The 20,287-nt window shown below is 49.1% G+C and overlaps 5 protein-coding genes and 1 long non-coding RNA gene across 8 annotated transcripts; 2 read left to right on the forward strand and 4 right to left on the reverse strand.

Moving 5' to 3' along the window:
• Nucleotides 1-1,192: 1,192 nt before the first annotated feature.
• Nucleotides 1,193-6,126, reverse strand: LOC4801009 (mitochondrial import inner membrane translocase subunit TIM44). 2 transcript variants are annotated; one of them, XM_001358145.5, is made up of 4 exons: nucleotides 5,844-6,126; nucleotides 3,145-3,225; nucleotides 2,547-3,084; nucleotides 1,193-2,489 (listed from the first exon to the last, which is right to left on the reverse strand). In XM_001358145.5, the coding sequence occupies exons 1-4, from the start codon at nucleotides 5,934-5,936 to the stop codon at nucleotides 1,825-1,827; spliced, it is 1,377 nt and encodes a 458-aa protein (XP_001358182.4). In that variant the 5' UTR covers nucleotides 5,937-6,126; the 3' UTR covers nucleotides 1,193-1,824. The 2 variants fall into 2 exon arrangements, with proteins under 2 accessions (XP_001358182.4, XP_015038499.1); XM_015183013.2 differs by lacking the exon at nucleotides 5,844-6,126 and adding an exon at nucleotides 3,341-3,383.
• nanos (RNA-binding protein nanos) lies at nucleotides 3,740-6,578 on the forward strand. The gene is made up of 4 exons (XM_003736310.3): nucleotides 3,740-4,075; nucleotides 4,149-4,608; nucleotides 4,809-5,239; nucleotides 5,303-6,578. The coding sequence occupies exons 1-4, from the start codon at nucleotides 4,040-4,042 to the stop codon at nucleotides 5,564-5,566; spliced, it is 1,191 nt and encodes a 396-aa protein (XP_003736358.3). The 5' UTR covers nucleotides 3,740-4,039; the 3' UTR covers nucleotides 5,567-6,578.
• Nucleotides 6,496-8,582, reverse strand: Nsun5 (Nop2/Sun-like domain containing protein 5). The gene is made up of 4 exons (XM_001358147.4): nucleotides 8,419-8,582; nucleotides 8,089-8,338; nucleotides 7,083-7,580; nucleotides 6,496-7,021 (listed from the first exon to the last, which is right to left on the reverse strand). The coding sequence occupies exons 1-4, from the start codon at nucleotides 8,539-8,541 to the stop codon at nucleotides 6,591-6,593; spliced, it is 1,302 nt and encodes a 433-aa protein (XP_001358184.2). The 5' UTR covers nucleotides 8,542-8,582; the 3' UTR covers nucleotides 6,496-6,590.
• Nucleotides 7,611-8,090, reverse strand: LOC13036292 (uncharacterized). Its single transcript, XM_033376835.1, has one exon. The coding sequence runs from the start codon at nucleotides 8,029-8,031 to the stop codon at nucleotides 7,660-7,662; it is 372 nt and encodes a 123-aa protein (XP_033232726.1). The 5' UTR covers nucleotides 8,032-8,090; the 3' UTR covers nucleotides 7,611-7,659.
• Nucleotides 8,583-9,834: 1,252 nt separating the features above from the next.
• LOC26534229 (uncharacterized) lies at nucleotides 9,835-10,447 on the forward strand. Its single transcript, XR_004470768.1, has 2 exons — nucleotides 9,835-9,894; nucleotides 9,968-10,447. It is a non-coding gene; the product is annotated as an uncharacterized lncRNA (long non-coding RNA).
• On the reverse strand, nucleotides 10,306-19,948 carry Skel (DM13 and DOMON_DOH domain-containing protein skeletor). 2 transcript variants are annotated; one of them, XM_033385509.1, is made up of 8 exons: nucleotides 19,548-19,947; nucleotides 17,195-17,698; nucleotides 16,866-17,125; nucleotides 15,879-15,978; nucleotides 13,647-14,423; nucleotides 13,394-13,587; nucleotides 12,921-13,328; nucleotides 12,614-12,790 (listed from the first exon to the last, which is right to left on the reverse strand). In XM_033385509.1, exons 1-8 carry the CDS (start codon nucleotides 19,624-19,626, stop codon nucleotides 12,749-12,751), a joined length of 2,364 nt encoding a protein of 787 aa, XP_033241400.1. In that variant the 5' UTR covers nucleotides 19,627-19,947; the 3' UTR covers nucleotides 12,614-12,748. The 2 variants fall into 2 exon arrangements, with proteins under 2 accessions (XP_015038636.2, XP_033241400.1); XM_015183150.2 differs by having other exon boundaries at nucleotides 10,306-13,328; nucleotides 19,548-19,948.
• Between the last annotated feature and the right edge of the window lie 339 nt (nucleotides 19,949-20,287).

The raw sequence follows: 20,287 nt of genomic DNA on the forward strand, positions 1-20,287 counted from the left end.
AGCTATATAGATCTCTCAGTTTTGCCCAGATAGTTTTATATGATTGCTGAAACAATTTTGATTAAGATGAACTACTTTTAAATACTTGCATGTTTTTTGTTTTGACAAAAACACGGTTTCAACAATAGTCGCAGGTTGTGACGTCAATGTTGCTGGTATTTGCAGACTCATTTCTTGTCAACCAGAGTGTGGTAATTTGTATACCCTATGTCGTGAATATTTTATAAAGATACTGTTTTCCAACCTGCTTTCAAACGTAATTAGTAAAGGCCTTGTCTTAGATTGCATTTTTTTGTCTATTCATGCATTTGATTAGGTGTTTTTATATAAATCCTGATCCCAGTACCAGTTCTTGGTCTCTGTAAGAAGACCACTAATTGCAAAATATCGTTTAAAACAGAGACTATCTAGTTTCTGCATTAATTAGAGCCTGGAATGACACACATTTCCGCAATTCTATATCAACCATTCCCAGGGTATGTGTGCATGGAATTAGCAACATGTTTGAGTATGGAATGGGACTCATGTTGTTAATCGGGCCATTACCGATAAAAAAAAACGACGAATTCCTCATATTCTTTCTTCCGTTGAATAATACTATCTATATAGAAAATAAAGCCATGCCCACTCCATTTTATACGATTGGTGAATCTATTTCCTACTTGATTGGCCTATTCGAAATAATTGCATTTATTGGACTTTGTTTAAAAAAGGGTTTTAGGATGTTAGATCGCGAAAATCGCAAACGAAAGCTCAAAACGTCAAAAGCTCTGAGGCGACTGAGTCATCCAGTACAATACTATCGGCAGATCGTACAAAAAAGCGGTTAAGTTTAAACAGCTAACAGGGTAACTATTTTTCATTATTACTTACTAAAATACTATTTAGGAGTTGTAAAACTCCTTGGGTTTGTGGAACTTACTGGATTAGGGTGGTAGAGAAGAGTCGCAATCCTTTCAACGGCGGTACAAATATAGGACTTTCAATAGATTCGATAAAAAGCATACGAAAACATCACAGCACAGCATGTTTGGATGTTTAGATTCGCACATAAGGATTTGAAGGGAGATTTAAAACCATAAAAACATGAAAGAAATCTTAGCACACAGGGCCATCCTCTATAATATACAAAGGACCAGTACAAGAGATCAAATCTATACTGCTAGTATAGTAATGTCTCTCTTCCGAAAAATAATTTGTATTAAACGTATTTTCTGCTTTATTTTCTAATTTTTTAAAGAGGCATTCGTGGACGTGCAACGCGATGGCCAGTGTATTTACAAATAGGGGGTCTGAAGTGCCCTTAAGATACCTAACAAACTCTAAACTCAACAATTTGTCTTAACAGTCACTAATCATATATGCCTGATGCATAAATCGTTTTCCAGACACAGGCGATGGTACGGCGATCCCGTCGGCCACGCCACCCACCGATCACGGCGCCAGTCTACGGCCAGTCACCAATATACAGCTTACATGGTAGGCAAAAATATACAACATATATATATGGTGAGGGGCGGTCATGGGCGGCCGGTGAGAAGCGTAGCCGACGGATAACCGCCGAACGTGAACGTCATTGAGTGCATCCCGCTGGGCCAGCAGACTGCTGGATCACAGATGGCCAGGAAACCGACCAGCAGCTCCAGGCCAACGGGACGCACTCGACTAGCGGATAACAAAACTTTCGAAGTAATCAAAAGCGAAAATTCTGTACAAATTTTGGAGTCCTTTGGGTCGAGTTCATGGAAAGTGTCCGTGGGTGTAGTTCAGATCAGGTTAAAGAGAAACTTAAAACTTCTAAGTGGTCTATTGCGAGTAGTGTGCCTAAACAAATTGTTCCCTGACATTGGCCGAGATCTCCAAGAGCCGCCAGGCGGCCTTGGGGTTGAGTTCTTCTCGGTCGCGGCAGAGCACCCACACGTAGGCCACTCGCATCACCTTCTCGGGATCGCCCTCGACAACTTTGCCCTTCGGGTCCCTCACACACATGATCTGCTGCGCCTGGAACGTGATGATCAGCACGGGTCCCTGGTCCATGACCTTGCCCATGGCCAGGTCAATGTCCTCAATGTCCAGGATCTTGGAGTCCAGGTAAAGGCCAGACTTTTTCGCCTGCGTTATGGGCGTGGCAATGACGTTATACGTGCTCTCAAAGCACCAGTCCTTCAGTATTTCCAGGTCGCCACGCACAATCGCCTCCAGAACGTTGGGAATGATATCAGTTTCACAATCACGCAGAAACTGCTTCTGGTCGAAGGCGGGGTCGATCTTAACCAACTCGGTCATCGTCTCGGACAGCTCCGTTTTGGAGAAGAGACCACCCATCACGTCCGAGACTTTTTCCGTCAGCAGGCGGGAAGCACGGATCATGGGGTTCTCAGACTCCTCGTACTTCATCTTCCAGTCGAGTACTTTGTGCACATAGGCATTGTTGTTCTTGAAGTCCTCCCACGACTGGCTAAACTTTGAGTCCTTGTGCAGTTCCACGCCTGAGAGGTACACCGCTCAATGAATGCTTTCTGTATATGATCCGTGGATCCACTTACCTGTTGCCTCCGTATTCGGCTCAAAAGTACGACTACTTTCGGACATTTCCACTTGAACACGCTTTCGCAACTTCGCTGGTGAACGATACACTCGATTGTCTATGCTCGTGAGGTCCATCTCCTTCTTGATGATTCGCGTCGTATCGGAGATGGCTTGGAAGGCACCCGACTGGCCCAGCTTGCCGCTGGTATCCGAGATCGTATCGCTGACGCCCTTGGCCTTCTTGGAAAGTTCCTCCGAGACCTTCTTGGCCAGGTCCGACTTGGAGGCGTCGTCGATTACGTCGCCCATCTTGTCTTTGAAGGCATCCAGCTGTTCTTTCAGCTTACTCGACGACTTTTGCGCCTCCGACTCGACAATGTTGAACTTTTGCCGCGCCGACTTCAGAGCATCGGACTCTTCCAGCTTCTGTGCCTCCTCCCGAAACTTGCGGATGTTGTCCTTGATCTCCTTGCTCTTGTCCATCTCACTTCGCACATTGTCGATTAATTGCGAAAAGAAGCCGGTCTTGCGTCCAGGCGCACTATAAAAGCGAGGCTGCGGAGCGATCGATTCAGGATTAGCGGAAACCAAATCACTTTCACACCATAAGCTTACCTGCGGCTGTTGCAGATTCTGCGTCGCCTGTTGCCACGTGAAGAGGCAGGCACGATCCCGCGCAAGGGCAGCAAGTCTGAACTGTAATGAGAAGTGGGTTCACGTTAATCAATTCGGCCATTTTAACCTCGAAATGGTCACATGTAACCTGCCCCCTCTGTATGCCGCTACGGGGGCCGAAGATGTATGAACCTACCATGATGACGGGTTTGGTTGCTACAAGGATATTTCGCAGGTCGTTCGATCAGTGATGAAGGCCGGGCAATATCGCGTCAGTGTCTCCAAATTTATGTAATTCTATCAACCACGCACGTATCAGCGGCACAGAGTCAGCTGTTTTTGACGAGAAGAGCAGGGCTGGCGGACTTCAGGGCTGGGCACCGATGGCAGTGCGCGCGGAGTTTGAAATAAGTGTGATGCTCAAAAACATAAATATGGTTTGGTTTGTCGAGTAAATGTTCTGTTGGTGTACCCTTTCTTGTTTTTGATTAGTGGATCCCTGCCTAGGTTATATTTAATATTACTGTGTGTTTCATTTTTGAACACCTGGTAACGCCAGCCAGGCACAGAGTGAGAGAGAGAGAGAGAGATAGAGCATACAACCGTTACTTGGGGAGATCGCCGCCAATCTCAAGTCCATTTTTTTTTTCTTTGCTTTTGTAATTGGCGCCACTAGTCTGTCTGCCTGTCTGTCTTCGGGACCAAAGCAAAATACAAATTTTATAGACGCGCCGATTTGACACCGCGCAAACTGAGTTTTTTTTGTACAAATAATTGTTATAACTGAAGAAGTAACGCGTATACTTCAAAAAATTAGGCTTTACTCGGTTTTCGTGAGTGTGAGATTTGGTGCAAAACGAGAAGCGCAAATTGCGGTAAAAACTTGGACTTTGTCATGTTTCGCAGCAGCCTGGAGGGCAACGCCACAAACGTAAGTGCCGACGGACGCCATTATATGTTGCCGCTCTCCTTATGCGCCCCCGTCCCTCTGCCTACCGTTGCAGGACAACTATGCGGCGTTCCATAGCAGGGGCGGCCTTAACCTGCTGGGCCTCCAAGACCTGTACTTGGACACGGCATCCACGCTAGGTTCTGGCAGCTCCAGTCTGCCACCGACGCCCAGCGTCTCGTCGGGCACACTGAGTCCCCCCAGCACTCCTCTGACCCCGGAACCACCGCAATACGGTTCCCAGACTCAGTTCCCCCTGCTGACGGGCAACAGTAACATGAACATGAACATGAACATGAACATGAACATGGGCCTTCACACCGGCCAGAACATGCTGCTGCACCAGCATTACCAATACCACCTGATCATCCAGCAGCAGCAGCAGCAGTTGGCGCTGGCCAACCATCACTTGGCGCTGGCCGCATCCGCGGCCGCTTCTGGCGTGAACCATCAGCAGAAGGATGAAATAGCGCGCTCCCTGAAAGTATTTGCTCAGCTGACAAGCGGCCCGGCAGGTGAGTGGGAGCAGGAAAGAAGATTGATTTACGAAATGGGGGGAAACAGAACAGAACAGATGCACGTACAGTTATCAAGTTTTCGGGTCAGTGCCCTTGTGTGCATTTTGCATTCTCCAACACTTCCGAAATGAATCAAAACAGACGCGAAAAGACGCCATTTTAAATCAGTAAAATACAGATTTCATTAAATTTCGCAGAAAATGTGCCCGGCTCCACGCAGGATGTTATGCAGGAGTTTGCGAGCAACGGATACGCCAGTGATGATCTCAATTGCTTTGCTTACAGTCCGGCCCCTTCGCCGGCAAATCAGCTGCACCGCAATTTACCCGCTGACGGAGCAGCAGCCAATCATCCACCTCAGGTTGTGCCCGCACCTGCCCCACTGTCCGCACGCTGGCTCCAAAACTATCGCGAGCAGCTGAACAATGTGTGGCGCTCTATGGCCTACATGCCCTGCATTGGGACCAATGCCAATTCGGGACTGCAGGTCCACGCGCAGGCTCAGGCAGCATCAAACAATCTGAGCGCCATGGGACTAGGGCTGCCGTTGCAGCCGGATCATTTCCGACATGGCAGCAATCCAAGTAACAACAACAACAAGATGAACAAGCGCTACAAGCCCAAAGAGGTAGGTGTTGCAATTCGAATGCATGGAGCAAGTTATATTAAGGGCATTTTCTCCCGTGAACAGGTCAGCCGCCATTGCGTGTTCTGTGAGAACAACAACGAACCCGAGGCGGTGGTGAACAGTCACTCGGTGCGCGACAATTTCAATCGCGTACTGTGCCCCAAGCTGCGCACCTATGTGTGCCCGATTTGCGGGGCATCGGGCGACTCGGCACACACCATCAAATACTGCCCGAAGAAGCCGATCATAACCATGGAAGATGCCATCAATGCGGAGTCATTCCGCCTGGCAAAAAGCAGCTACTACAAGCAGCAGATGAAGGTTTAGAAAAAGTCTAGCCGAAGAACCCACACGGAACTCTGGCAGTTTTAATCTGCGCGTATATAGCTTTATATATATGCGATTTCGGTTCCTGTGCTAGATACTAGATATTAGCGCCTGGCGCGTTCGATTTTATTGATTCTTAAACTAGTCTGCGGCGAAGAGTGTAGTCAGTGACTGATTACTCAAATCAAAATTTTTTCTCATATCGGAACCATTTTTTTACATCACAAATCAATGTTTCTACAAACCAAATAATTAATTACTAATTAGGAATACTCACAACATCGTTATACTTGTTAAATCGTGCGTGCCGATAGAAACATCTCACAAAATGAAATTTGAAAATAGTTTGTTTACGAAATTTCGGCAACATTTTCACAAATTTTGTGCCGCAAGAGGCAAATAGCGAAATAACGCTACAATTTTGAAATAGAGGACTTTGAATTTCGATCTGGTAATCGTATTAGAATATATTTTTCAAATTTGATAACGTAAAGTGAAACGAACGATTTCGTAGGCAACAAAATCATTCTGAAACTTTTTAAAATTTGACACTAAATAGTTGATAAACAAACATTTTATTACATGTATCGCAAATACATTACATCGAGTATATTGATGTTATATATTTATTCAATCATGTTCTTCATTCGTTCGAATAATTTATCATATTCGTGGGTCTATTATGACCATTATTTTTCAATTTTTTTTATAAATGTTCACCTTATATTCATTCGCCATCATGTCACTCCAAATTCGTACGGTAATTTTAAAAAGTACAATTTTATATACTTTTTCATTTTTTTTTTATCAATGTAAGTACATTTGCTATCAAGTAAATCGGAACTATAATACAACCCATTATCATAAACTATTTTCAAATGTCATAATCCAATCGGGATTATGTGTTTAACCATAAATTCAAACTCGAATACTTTTTTCAATTTTTTTTTTATAAAAATGTATACAAATGAAGTTGAAGTATGTGTCAAATAAAGATATGATCAACAGTCTACTCTCCGTCTTCTTATTCCTCTTCGCCGTCGCGTTTTTTCTCGAACAGTGCCAGGAAGATGCCGTCGGTCAGATCGCTGTCGGGCAGGCAGTACAAGCAGTTCTTGCCAATTTTGGCGTACTCCTTGTCGCCCACGTTCTGCCACTTGTTGCGCAGCGCCTTCTTGCAGCTGAGCATTTTGAAGGAGGGATTCAGCTGCAAGCAGCGCTGCACCACCTGCTCGTTCTCCTCCTTCCACAGCGAGCACGTGCAGTAGGCGATTCGCTTGACGTTGGGAAAGGCGCTCATCGCATGCGAAAGGATCTTGATCTGCAGGCCCGCTAGCTTATAGAGGCGCTTGTCGTCTTTCTGCTCGTCGCAGACGCTAATACGGCTCTGCATGCCATTGCCCGAGCAGCTCGGATCCACCAGTATGTACTCCACATCCGGACAGCGGGTTGCATCTACAGACGAAAGGAATGTTTGAGGACGGATAATCAATCTGGTTCAAATTATTTGACTTACCCATGGTCAAGGCATCGCCCAGAATGGGCGTGACAATCTCACATCCGGCCTCATTGGTAATATCGCACAAGGCCCTGTACCGTTCCTGAGACTGTTCAACGGCATAGATACGTCCCTTGTTCTGCATCACATTGCACATGTGCAGCGTTTTCATGCCTGGAGCGGCGCAAAGGTCCAGTACGGTGGATCCCACTGGCGGTGCCAACAACTCCGCAGCCAGACTGGTGGCCTTGTTCTGCAGAATGAACTTCTTGCTGTGAACGAAGTCGTGGCCGGCCCAGTAGTGTGCCCATTTGGGATGGAATATCAGTACGCCCTCGACGTGCAGATCCGTCATGAACTCATCCTCTTCCATGGCCCGGATGGCAGTCAGAAAGTCCGCATATGTTGCCTCGGCTGGCAGCTCCTTGCGCCGCCATTCCTCGCTGGACAGGTACTCCAATGCTTCGGCAATGCTGAGCAGATTCGTATTGACGCGAACATAGCGCGGATTTGGCTCTGTGTGGTGATACAAATGAAAGAGCCACGTTTAAAAGTGTGTTAAATGTACTTTTATTTTAGTTGCTTGAACACTATGTTACTGGTACTTCTTCTGCTCAGCTTCATCCTGCTCCACTGTAGGCGCATCCTTTTCGCAGAACGCTTTCATCACGTAGAGAGCCACCACAGCGTTGACCACCAAGACGGCGGTCAGCACGGAATAGCAATTGCGTTCGAAGACGCTCAGTGCGGGGAAGGATTCTTGCAGCCAGCTCTGCACACCAAAAAAGCCCAGGAAGGGCAACGTGAACATGAGAACACTATAGACCACGAGCCAGAGAAACACCTCCAAGCTTCGATCTATCGACTGCTGGCGGGGACGCTCTGCAACTTGCGCATAAACTTCATCGGCCGCTGGAACTGGCTTCGCTGCCAATACGGTTGCCTTCTTTTTGTTCTTTTTGCCCATTGCGGTGCTTTCAACCGGCTAATACTGTTACTAATACGTCAATGTAGGAACACCTGCCTTTCTTTTGGATGTTTGATCCACTTATGGCCTTCTCCAATCGTTCCTTGTACTCGCGCACCGTTTGCACCGGTTTGCTGTCACCGTTCAGTTGGCCCCGTCCGAATATAAGCTCCGTCACCAGCACCTTAGCCAGGGCCGAGTCGAGATTGGGATTGTCCTTCAGCAGACTTGTCTCCTCAATGGCGTTGTCCACGGCACCACGATTGTCGCTATAATGTTTCAGCACCGCTTGCAGACTTCGAACGCGCTGTGGAGTGGGATGGGAAAATGTGATTTAGTCGCTCGTTCCTTTGCTCGCTTTTTTGCCTGTGAGGCGTCAAGGCTTACTGCGTGCTTTTCCTCGAATATTAGGGATTTGATTGACTTTTGCTTTTCCAGGGCAACTTTTAATATTTTGGCTGTGGCCTTATATTGGGTTGGAACTTTTACGGAATGCGTGAATTTACTCATGATTGTCACGTGTGCAGTGTGAACGCAGACTTATTGATACAATATACGGTCTGACCACCAGAAATATACCGAAATATACCATCTCATTATGAAAATATACCGTAAATATACCGATGAAAAAACAAACTTAGCCCTCATAAGCCCCCTAAACCATCATAAACATGATAGCAACGTGAGTACGTCAATACCCACTGCCAATGGGTTAATCGTTCTCTGTCTAAATGTTTCGATTTTGATAAAAGAAGAAGAAATGTAAAACGGTAAATTTATGGCATATTAATTCCAAAAAAAATGCATTATAATATAATTGTACAACTGACCGGCAATAGTTTCTCAGCAGCCAATTTGGATTTTACGTTTCATTGTAAGTACCAAAGAAGTAAATGTTTTGCCGCCAGTTTTATCTTCCGCTACACCAATGCAGTCAGAGGACTCAGAAACTCTTACTGCGGAAGAGCAGGAGCCCACACTCCAGGATTTCAGACTCCAGAAATCGACATCGGTTTCTAATGGCAAGGAAACACCCTATCAAGAAGCCAGTCACTGGCACTGTTGCCGTGGAAGGAGGCCGAGGACTCAGTTGGGAGGGAGCTCCGAGGAAAAGGGCAATGCTGACACGTGCTAATCAAATTACACCCGTCACACAAGCTCAGGAAGTGACTGGTCCGTCGCACTGCAATGCCATCAGGACCCATAAGATGGCAATTATATATAGTGGGTATCCATATCATCTGATGATGACGGACCAGCTATCCGCAATCCAAAGGTCTATTCTGGATGAAATAGTGGCTACGAGAGCTGGGACTGTGAAGCCCCTTTTTCACGACTGCAGCTAAAAACCAGCATGGATGTCTCTAACCTGCGGGGACGGCCAGACTAAAGAATGGCTAAAGGCAAAAGTGCCTCGCCTAAAGCTGTGGTCGGGTGCAAACATAACAGAAATCGTTGTCGGATGCTTCGGAAACGTAGAAGAGGACGTAAACACCGAGAGAAACGAACCTACTGAGGGTGTCTGACTGGCATGGTGCTATTTGGCTCACCTTCAAACTAGACCCACATTCTGCAATCAGACTTAAGGGACAGGACTATAAGGTGAACTTTTCTTTCGGGCAAGTGGACCTCAAGCCAATGAGAGAGCATGACCAGGATATCACTTCACAACCAGCTGCATATCAGCCACCGTCATGGTCCTGGAATGTGTCCCATGCAGCCGATGAACCGATCGACGGAGAGCAGCGTTCTTGTGGCTGCAGAGCAGAAGCCGACATGGTCGTGGAAAGCGTCCCAACCATAGCCATAGGGACCGATTAATGACCCTACCTACATCTTCCCATGGACTTGCTCCCAAAAACGGTAAGTTAATCAACAGCGCTTCTTCCAAACAAGCAACTAAATATTGTATCTCTCGCTGTTCATAAATGGAAAGACGCAAAAACAGGACGGCAAGCCTCTTTCTACCTCCCAGAAGAGAGTGAGGAGGTGCCCACAAAGGAAGTCTGCGACCTAGTGGAGCACTTTTCGATGAAAAAAATCTTCGGTGGATTAACGCCAACTGCCAGCAGACGATGTGGAGAAGGCATCTACTAAAGTATTAATATAATATATATATAGTATAGTCTGTATCATTAACGGTGATGAAGGAACATTTCTAAAAGCTCTTGGGAGGAAAAATCTACATAGACACCTGCTTTGCGATCATATCTGAAGAACCTATCTTCATGGGTAATACTTTTAGAGCAGCAACTGTTATTCAAGTTATTCAAATGAATTAATTCCTTCTTTGTTTTATTTCACAACGACTAAAATGCGGTTTAAACATATCGTTTAGCTTAGCTAATAAAATTCATGCGTTTCGTTTAAAATTAAGAGCATCATATTAATTAAACACATAAGAAAAGACAAACTACAGGCTAATACAGGTTTAAATGTTACGTGGTTATAAGTAAACCCCAAAAATGGTTAACTGCTCGCAGCTTTATGCTAATTTCAGAATTTCACTATTGCATGCCCTACGTGCTGTGGCTGTGGCTGCGGCTGCTGCTGCGACTGCTGCTGTCGGACGTGATTAGGTGCAGTTTGGTGGAAATGGGTCTCAATGAGGATGATGGGGATGGCGATAACGATGTCGATGTCGATGACTGCGAGTAGATTGTGCTTCCGCTTCCGGTGGTGGTGGTGCTGCTGCTGCTACTGCTGCTACTGGGGAAAACGGAGGCACTGGTGCGCGTGAAAGGCACCGGATTGGAGTACTCCGTCACGGGCTGAGCACCAGGCCGAACAGGACTCTCCGTTGACTGGAACTCCTCCGGCAGTTCGCCGTGGAATGCTCCAAACTGCGGCGTTGTCCGTATCAGCTGCTCGAGAGGAGTGAGCCCGTAGTGCGAGTGCCTCAAGAGGCCATTGTCCCGAGCATCCAGCTTGGGGGGCAGCACCAGGGACCCGTCCACCACGCTCTTGCCATCGAACGTGTACAGCGCCCCACTGGGCAGGCCGGCGTGGGGTATCTTTCGGTTGTCCGGCGGCAGGTAGTAGGTATCGATGCGCTCTGCGGCTGCGGCCAGTTTATCCTCCGGCTCCAGCTCATCCGCATAAAGTTCTTCCTCCTGCGAGTCTGGCCCGAAAAGGCTGGCCATGTCATCGTCGAAGACCTCGTGTTCTGGCTCTTGCTCCGGGGTGACTATCGCTTGAGTGGTGCTCGACAGACCGACGGCTGCCGTAGATGGTTTCTTGGACGGCAAAACCGGCTCCTCCTCCAGCTCCTCGTCATCGAGCTTACCCCCCATCTCCTCGTCCATATCCTCACCGAACAATTCCCCTAAAGTCGGCTTTCGCAGTTGGGCGGCTGAGGGAAGAGCATGCTCCACTGCTGCCGATGGCAATCGAAGTGCCGATGCCTCATCCACGTCTGCCTCTGTGACCGCATTCTTCATCTGGATGGAGGCATTGGTGCTGTCCAGCGGAGAGGGTATGAACATGGGCTCGAAGCTCTGCGTCTCGCTTCCTCCCTGCTGGGCTGCCAGGAAGAGTGTGTCCGTTTCCATTACCTCATCGATCTCGGTGCCTGGATCCTCGCGTCGATGTGCCACCTGATCGATCAGCTCCGGCGGCAGTTGCACACCGCTGCCATCGGTCCGCATAATCGGCCGGAACCCACTCTCCACGATTACGGTATCGGGTTTGAAACCCTGATTGACGGCTGGTCGCATGCTGGCAATCTCCTGGGGGGAGGGCTCCTTCTGCAGGGGCCGCTTGACGAGGATCGTCGTGGTGCTGGTGGTTGGCTGAGCCGTCGGGTTGGATTTCTGTTCCGGTTTCGAGTGGGGGTTAAAAAAGGCCGTGCTCTGTTGGGATCCCTGCGGTTCGTGGTCTATGTAGGGCACTGGCACAGGGATGACAGGCTGTGGCTTTTGTTTCGGCTTGGATCGTTCCCCGTGCTCCGCCTTACGCTGGCCGCTGGCCCCCAATTCCGTGGGCTGTCCAAGCAGCAGCACCGATGCGGCTATGGGCTGCAGGGGGAAGGGCTTCTCCTTGACAAACGGCTTCAGCAGACTGGGAACGGGCTTGCGATAGTGGTTTACGATCAGCGAGGACTGCTGCAGGATGGCTGCCGGATGCGGATGGGGATGCTGCTGCGGAAGGATGGGCCTGGAGGCGGGCACCTTCTTGATGGGACCGGGATAGGGCCGTCGCCCGGGCAGCTTCACCGGATGGAAGAGTGGCGCATTCTGCGGCGGACGCAGATACTCGGACAGACCGATGGTTTTCTGGGCGAGCGCTGGAAGGTTACTGGTTAGATTGTGGTGATGCAGTGGATGCGGGTGCGTGTGCGGGTGCAGATGGGGGCTTATAATCGAGGGCGGGTGTGGGGCATGCTGCGGATGGTGCAGGCGGTGCAAGTGCAAGTGAGAGTTGTGTATGAGATGTGGGCCAGTGGCAAAGATGGGAAGTTTCGGGTGAGTGGGCAACGACAACGATGAGGGGGATGCAGATGCAGATGAGGATGCGGATGCAGATGATTTTTGAGAATGGGTTTCGCCGAGCAGTATCTCGGGCCGGACGGTGGCTAGTTGGGGGGGTAATCGAGAGCCATTGATGGTTATCTGGTGGTGGTCTTTAGGACGTATCGGCGGATGGGGACCCGAGTTCACTTCGTTCTGGTGGGGGTTGGGGCTGGGATTGGAGTTGGAGTTGGAGTTTGGGTGCTTCCTTAGAAGGCTCTCCTCGAGAGCCTCAGCAGCGCGGATGCCATCTGAAATCAGTTTGGTTATTTCCGAAGATTTCGTTATTTCAAAACTCAGTTTAGGCGGTGTTCCGTTCATATTGTGGTTCTTAATCAAATCGGTTTGGTGCTTCAATAAAAAATTATCGTTGGGGCTGACCTGGGTTTCGTGTCGGATCGATGGCTCGGCGGCATAGTCCTCGTGGACGGGCGCCGGCTCGGCCGCAGCCGCTGGCAGACGGATTTCGTGCTGCTCGGAGGCTGCCCCCTGGCCACCCACATCGCCCTCGCACGAGTCGTGCACGTGTATCTTCCAGCCCAGATAGCGGTGGGTGAAGCAGTGATAGTACACGGTGTCCGGTGTGTTCCTATCCGGCTTCCAGCTGATCACCCCTGGCTCGCCAGCATCGCACTTGAGTGTCAGGGTGCGCTGGTAGGCCCCGAAGGATTGGTAGTCATCTGCCGGCGGTCCCTCCACATCCGGGGTCCAGTTGCACAGGCGGCCCACGCCCGTGGGCGTCACCTGACCCGATCGCGAGCGATGAACTCCCGCAAATATGCGAACAGCCTGGGAATTGATTTCCAAATAATAAGCAGCTGGACCAGGGATCACTCTTCGAACTTTGGTCTCACCTTCTTCTCCTCCTCGCGCTTGTGCTCGTAGCCACCGACAGGGTCATCGCTGATGTAGAAAGGATGGTATTTGGCCGGGATGTCGGGGTTGTTGCCTCCCTCCACCACGAAGGTGTAGGTCTTGCCACGCACCACATGGATCTCGGGGATGAGCAGGCCGTTGATGTACCAGGAAATGCCCCAGCCCACGTGTCCTACAGCAAACGAGAGATTAGATATCAAAGGGTAGAAAGAAGCCCAAAAAAACACTCACCCGTGATGGCTGGATAGCCATGCTTTCCGCCAGTCGGACCCATCTGGGCATAGAAGACGCCATCCTCCGGTTCGTGGCACTGGATGGCCGGAATGTCCCAGGCCCCGTTGCTGTTTACGGGCTTGGGTGTGGGCACCGGGCGTCGCTGCGTAATGATGGCCGTCTCCTGGCGCCTCTGAGGCTGCTGGCGATGCAGAGCTTCGGCACGATTTTCATAGAATTCCTCCTCGGGCTCCAGATTGGGGTGTCCAGCGGGTGGATAGCCCTTGCCTCCGGTTGAGCTCTGGGCCTGGGGAGCGGCTTCTTCCTGCTCGTCGGAGCTGCTGCCCGGCTTGGCGCCCTCGGGCAGGGGACAGTTCCACTTGGGCTGTCGACCGAACTCGATCTGATGCAGATGTTTGTTGTAGAAGGTGTGGAAGGAGACCTCTTTGTAGTCGTTCAGGGGTCCGATGGCCCAGACCACGGACTCGGCGTCCGTCACGGAGATGGGCAGATCCAGGCGATCGGTGGCCGCCAGCGAGCGCTGATAGGTGACAATCGAGTAGCCATTGACCATGGCGGCATTCAGCAGACGGATGGAGTTGGTCTTCTCCATGATCTTGGTGTCGGGACAGGCGCCGCGGCTGCCGGAGCACTGGGCCTTGCCCTCCAGGAAGTAGTCCTGGGCGAAGCCGTTGCCCGTCTCGGGATCCACCCAGGCTACGACCGCATCGGCTCCGATCATCTGGCTGATGTTCTTGTTCGGCGAGATGCCGAAGGACATGTAGTTGTTCGGTTCTGTGGAGGAGCAATGAGAATGAGAAGCACTCTGGGCGAGGGGATGGGCGGAGAGGATAGGGGAGGGGCTGCTCTGGATTGCTGTTATGAAAATTCTACGGGAAATGGCAATCAACGAAAGTTGCTTGACCCAATTCCGGCCTGGCCTGGCCTTCTGGTCTGGCCAACCGGTTGGCGGGCATTTTCCAGGTGAAAATTCCTGCCGGCATTCTTAGCGGTTCCAAGACCAACAGACCAGCGGCAGTGGCAGTGGCAGTGGCTCCTAGATGGAGATGTTATTGCAACTATAACTATGGCGATGCTCGACGCTCGTTGCCCATGCCCATGCCTTAAGATTGCAGATGCAACCAGTAAATTGTTGTGGCCCCCGCCTCCTGCTATCCATCCATCCATCCATCCATGTATCCATTCATGTATCCATCCGCACTCGCAGTTGCGCAATAAAACCAGTCGTCATAATGCGCGACTTGTTATTCTGCCAACGATGCTGATCGCTGATGCTGCCGATGCCGCTGTGGATGCTGATCGGTCAATTTGGATGCTAACTGGATTTCATTGTTGGCCCTCTCCCCTCTGCCCCACCGTTTGTCTCCGTTTGTACGGGTATGTGTCTGTCTCCCCTTTGCGAGTATTAACTGTACTTGAGAAAATGTCAAAGCATCATAAATCAACAGAAGCTGAAACTGATCGAGGTGCAACCGCATGGGACGAAGGCTTGTCACTGCCTGGGATAGGTCAGGCCAAGGGTGTGACGATGGGACGATCGCGCCTCTCTGTCTCAGTTCTTGGTTCACTCTGAACTCACAAAAACATATTCTTGTACTTCTGTAGGAGCCACTGAAACGATGAATCCTGTTTAAGTTTAGGGACTTCAATACTTTGTCACTTCAATTCTGTTACTTTGAGATTTATAAATGCTTTATATCTGTCATGAGTAGGCAAACGAATGGTTTCGGTGGGATTTTTCCTGAGTTGGATCCGAAAATTTCGGTCTTTTCTTCTCGCTCACACTCTGTTTGTCTTGCTGTTAGAGAGAACGAGAAAGCAATACACAAGTTTGCTGATTGCCTGAAAATCTTCGTACTAATCGAAAGAATTAAAGAGGCCTGAGGCTGTAATTTGATGAAAACTGTGGATTCATGCAGGGCCACGATTACAAGATTTCAAAACCAATTCTTCAAGATAAGGAGATTTAAATTTTCCGTAGATTAGAGAACATATCTCTACCCTTTTCTTTTTTGAGTGTACCATCCCCACCAAATAGAGGCCTAACTATCAGTTAGCATCTACATTAAACCAGCAAAAATTAACACACTCCTCGTCCACTCTGTAAAACCGCTAAGCTCGAATCGTTTTCACACTTTGCTGAATGTCAACGCAGTGGGAAGTGGTTGGGGGATGGATGAAGCTTGCAATAGCTTCCGCATTAATTAGCACTAATCCCCGATGACTTACCCAATTTGGCCACCAATTGCACCACAATGCTCTCCCCGGCCACGGCCCAGCGCACCTCAAAGGCCAGATCGTCGTAGAGCACCTCGCAGTTGAGTTTCGACTGGAAGAGAATTGGTTTAGGGAGATTTCGCTTTAGGAATGGGATTTCGGGAGCACTGGTTGGGGGGGTAGCGGCTGTGAATGGGGGGGTGTGTGTGCATGTGTGGCGTGGAGGGGGGGGGGGGGGTGGTGTGGAGGAAGGAGAGGGGATTTGCCAAAGTCATAATTTTGAGCATACCCAAAATGTTTGTACTCTTTTGTTCTGCTGTATTCGAAAGATTTTGCGTTTTGGAATGGTTTTTTACAAAATGAAAAATGTTTTTGTTTTTTGTTTTTTCTTTTGGATTTCGCTTGGAGGTTAGTAGTGGAGATCGGATTGGGAATTGGGAATGGGTATGTTCCTGTGTTTACATGTGTGTGTGTGTATGTGGGGGTTTGTGGGTGTCTTTCTTTGTGTGTGTGGGTGTGTGTGTGTGTTGTGGGGGAGTTGAGGAGGAGTCAGTGATAGGGGGTCAGTGTCCCAGAAGTAGACATGCCACACAGATTTCATTTTGTATAAGACGCTCCCAACGAACAGCAAAAGTTGATCAAGACAACAAAACACAAATAACAAGCACGTGAGTATTACAAGTACATATATATATATTAGATATATTACAGAATGTGTCTGGATTATCTCCCTCCTCTTCTTCCACACACACTCTCCCTCTCTCTCTCTCTCTCCATCGTCTTCTCGTATAAAGAAATGCAAGCTTAGAGTCTAGGAATTTGCCAGGCGAAATGCCGCGGCCTTGGATTGATAAATATTCGCATACACAACGGAATACGTATACGTAAATTAGAATAAATACGATTGTTTAAATAGCTTTTCACTTTTCACACATTGGTCCCTTTCGGCGGCAATCAGCGCTTCAGGTCGCTGAGTATTTGACTGATCGGCTTCTTTACCTGTGGACTGATGCCGAGCATCTTCAGCGATGGCGGCACATTGAGGCCCTCCGGCAGGCGGACGTGGCCAAAGTCGACGGTAAAGGCCTCGCACCACACGCCAAAGTGGCCGATGTCGAAGATGGTCAGGTCCTCGGGCAGGGTCAGGACGATGGTCTTGCGCTCGTAGCGACGCAGCGGATTCTCCTTGCCGTTCTCGTCGGGTATGCGCAGGCCCTCGGACGTTGGACGCTGTCCTCGACCCACCCAGAACTTGGCATCTGTAGGAATATTCAAAAACAACGCCCTGTTAGTAACCATAGGAGCTCGAAGGGCAGAGTTCTACCCACCAGGCGCCTCGCCGTCATAGCTGAAGTTGGGCACCAGCAGGGTCTGGGCATCCACGATCACAATGTTCTCGGAGGACACGCCGTGGACGCCGCGCAGAGCGCTAATCTTCTGGGGCCGGGGAAAATCCAGACTGGCCGGGATGGCCACATCCCCGAAGTTAACCGCAAACTCGTCGCACCACACCGAGAACCATTTGATGTCGCGCAGCGTCTTGCCCTCGGGCAGCGACAGGGTGATGTCCTTGTTCCGGTAGCGGCGCGTTAGGGAGGCTGTGCCGCCGCGCTCGTCCCTTAGCCGGGTGGCGCCCTCGTTGCTGGGCCGGGCCGTGTTGCCCACGTAGAAGTAGGCGGCCGGGGCCTCGCCGTCGTAGCTGAATTTCTTGATGAAAATCGTGCGCGAGTCCACTGCATAGACATCGCCGGAAACGCCATGGTGCAGACGTGTTAGAGCCCCGATCTTCGTGCCGTAATACGGATACGCGGCATCGCTGGGGCTGGGCAGGCCTGGGGAAGCACACCACAAAATAATGAGAGACTTACACTCGGAGCCACGACAAAAGACTTAGGCAACAAACTCGAGCTGACTCAGTGATTAATAAATAACTAACGATATACCCATGAAATGAAATCTCCATCGCCACTTGGCGGCCACTTAATTATTCGCATACGATTTACATATCAACAGCACTAGCCAGGTTCTAAGCAAACAAATACATACATACTCGTAAAACCCTCCCAGAAAACCAAATCCCAAACAAACAAATCAAACAATCAAATCTTTCGATTTGAAAATATCTGGTTCGGTTCTCTTTGTTCTTTTTTTTTGTTGTATTTTCGCCTAGAGGAAGTTGCGGATTAGCGGATTTACGGAAAATAAACTTTGAAAACAATCAAAATTTTGTGATGCGTGCCCTAATGGGAAACTACATAACTCTTTTCTGTTTCTGTTTTTTTTTTCGTTTTTTTTTGGGAGATGAATGGTTCTAAGCCGACTCTAATGGCCTCCCTGGACTGTGTGTGTTGGCTTTTGCGCATGTCGTTTCAAAATTCCCACTTCACCTTCACACAGACTATGCTGGTTGTTGTTCAAATTCAATTTATTTTTATTTTATTACAATCTTTTTGTTGTTGTTGTGTGTGATTTGGTTTTTGCATGGGCCATAAACACGTTTGGCTTTTTAACTGCCATCAAATGGTTTGGTCGGGGCGACATGGTCGCCATGGCCTGCAGTTTTTTCTCTCTCTCTCTCTCTCTCTCTATCTTTTATTTTTGACACAACCCGATTGGGTTTTTGGCCCGATGGTTGGTTCACTTTTCATGTGGCCATGGCTGTTGGTGCTCCAAATTTTGCGCAGACATGGACGAGTCTTTCTTGTTTGCCAGTAGAATGAATCTTCCGCTTTGTACCACTAAAATGTACCAGAATTCCGCGTCATCGATTCAAAATCGATGATCTGAGGGCGGGGGGTGCGGCGCAGAGACTTTGCCAAAATGCCAAAGGTGTAATTAAAAGTTAAATAAAACCAAGCACCGCATCGCATCGCAGAAACTCTGTGCAATCAGAGGCGAGCGGTGGTGTGTCTTATTAATGATGATCGGGCTAAAGTTAGACAGAGCCATTAGGCAGCAGTGGCACCAGGCCCCGGGTAGGTCTGCCTGGTCGTCAACTGTTGGCCAACGAACTGGTTGGGGGCAATTGCCAATTGCCAATCATTGGGAGCCACTCGTATTGCCAAACCAATAGATAAAGATGCAGATGCAAATGAAAATGCAAATGCATATTCAGCATCTGCAAAGAGTATCCACGAGTACCTAGCCGAATCCTCAACCTACAGACCTACTTTCACGGTGCAGAACGGCTTTTCCCACAGCGAGTGCCTGCCTGGAGGTCTCCGAAATGGTATCAAGGAAACAGACACCGCACTGAAATTTATGCTAATCTCTGATGGAAATGCTAATGCAGTCGGTCGGCCAGTTAGCCAGTCAGTCAGCGAGAGACAATTGGAGTTGGTCAGTCTGTCAGTTGGCCAGTTCAACGGTCAGCGCAGATCATAAAAGCTGTTGAATATTCATCTGGCTCACTTTACACTCACAAAAGATGATGTATACACACATAATGCGGATAGATAGACAGCCAAATAGACAGACCTACAAATTCGGCGTGTCATTGAGCTGTGTGCTGGTGGGCTCATTGTCCGGGCCGCCCTCTGGCCATAAATAGTGGCCACTAATCTAGTTTCTGTCTCTACGGGCATATCTCCGCTCTGTCTGCGTCTGCGTCTGGGTCTGCAGCTCGATCTGCCTCAATTTGCATCACAATGGCACTTATAAATCATTGCCCGGGGTACTTACAGCTTAATGCGGCCAATAGGCCAAATAGCACCAGCCAAGGTTTATCCTTCATTGCCAGCATGGCTAATTGATTGTACATGTATGAGTGTTAGCTCGTGTGTGAGTGTTTTATCTGGGCTAAGGCCCGATTTTGTTTCAATTGATTGCAGAGGGATGTGTTATAATCCTTGCCACAGCACAGCACAGCACAGCACACCACTGAAAGCACTCTGAAACGGAGGCAGACGGACACCTCTCTCGCATACGCGGACACACTTCAACTCGAACTCGTATTGGATCGGATCGGATCGAATCGCACAGTGCAACAACTTTATAAGCGATCGATGGTTGGGGGATCTCGACCAGACGCAACGAACTCCAAAACCGCACTGAACGACAACGACGCTGCGTCTGCGCTGTGGGGCCGAGCGAAGAGTTGAAAAACTTTCAGCCCCCGCCCCCGCCATCCAAGCTGCTGCTGAATGCGGCTCGTTGTTGAAACTGTTGTGAAGCTGACGTTGGTGAAGCTCTGACTGCGTCGCTAGCTTTGTTGGAGTCTGGTTTTCACACTCTGCTTGTTGTTGTCGGTGCTGTTTCCATGTTGTAATTACAATTGAGTGTTTGTTAGAGTGGTTGTTGTTGCTGTTTGTAGAAGTTGTTGTTGAAGCTGGTGTTGGAGTGGTTTGTGGTATCTTTCCTCGTCTGATTTGTGATGTGGTTGTTGTTGGTATTGTTGTGGCTTTAACCCGTCTCATCAGCGT

This window comes from Drosophila pseudoobscura, chromosome 2 (assembly GCF_009870125.1).
Source record: "Drosophila pseudoobscura strain MV-25-SWS-2005 chromosome 2, UCI_Dpse_MV25, whole genome shotgun sequence".
Classification (NCBI taxonomy): domain Eukaryota; kingdom Metazoa; phylum Arthropoda; class Insecta; order Diptera; family Drosophilidae; genus Drosophila; species Drosophila pseudoobscura.

What these genes read in the sequence shown, in the direction of transcription:
- Skel (XM_015183150.2), bottom strand. Translation starts at nt 19,626, where the DNA reads ATGTACAATCAATTAGCCATGCTGGCAATGAAGGATAAACCTTGGCTG. An exon ending in TGCTCGGCATCAGTCCACAG is followed by an intron (nt 15,979 to 16,865) that starts GTAAAGAAGCCG and finishes ATTCTCTTCCAG; the next exon opens with TCGAAACTCAACTGCGAGGT. An exon ending in TGGCTATCCAGCCATCACGG is followed by an intron (nt 13,588 to 13,646) that starts GTGAGTGTTTTT and finishes CGTTTGCTGTAG; the next exon opens with GACACGTGGGCTGGGGCATT.
- nanos (XM_003736310.3), top strand. Translation starts at nt 4,040, where the DNA reads ATGTTTCGCAGCAGCCTGGAGGGCAACGCCACAAAC. An exon ending in GCTGACAAGCGGCCCGGCAG is followed by an intron (nt 4,609 to 4,808) that starts GTGAGTGGGAGC and finishes TAAATTTCGCAG; the next exon opens with AAAATGTGCCCGGCTCCACG. An exon ending in AGCGCTACAAGCCCAAAGAG is followed by an intron (nt 5,240 to 5,302) that starts GTAGGTGTTGCA and finishes TCCCGTGAACAG; the next exon opens with GTCAGCCGCCATTGCGTGTT.
- LOC4801009 (XM_001358145.5), bottom strand. Translation starts at nt 5,936, where the DNA reads ATGTTGCCGAAATTTCGTAAACAAACTATTTTCAAATTTCATTTTGTG. An exon ending in TTAACAAGTATAACGATGTT is followed by an intron (nt 3,226 to 5,843) that starts GTGAGTATTCCT and finishes TTCTCATTACAG; the next exon opens with TTCAGACTTGCTGCCCTTGC. An exon ending in AGAATCTGCAACAGCCGCAG is followed by an intron (nt 3,085 to 3,144) that starts GTAAGCTTATGG and finishes ATCGCTCCGCAG; the next exon opens with CCTCGCTTTTATAGTGCGCC.
- LOC13036292 (XM_033376835.1), bottom strand. Translation starts at nt 8,031, where the DNA reads ATGGGCAAAAAGAACAAAAAGAAGGCAACCGTATTGGCAGCGAAGCCA.
- Nsun5 (XM_001358147.4), bottom strand. Translation starts at nt 8,541, where the DNA reads ATGAGTAAATTCACGCATTCCGTAAAAGTTCCAACCCAATATAAGGCC. An exon ending in TATTCGAGGAAAAGCACGCA is followed by an intron (nt 8,339 to 8,418) that starts GTAAGCCTTGAC and finishes CCCACTCCACAG; the next exon opens with CGCGTTCGAAGTCTGCAAGC. An exon ending in ATCAAACATCCAAAAGAAAG is followed by an intron (nt 7,581 to 8,088) that starts GCAGGTGTTCCT and finishes ATCACCACACAG; the next exon opens with AGCCAAATCCGCGCTATGTT.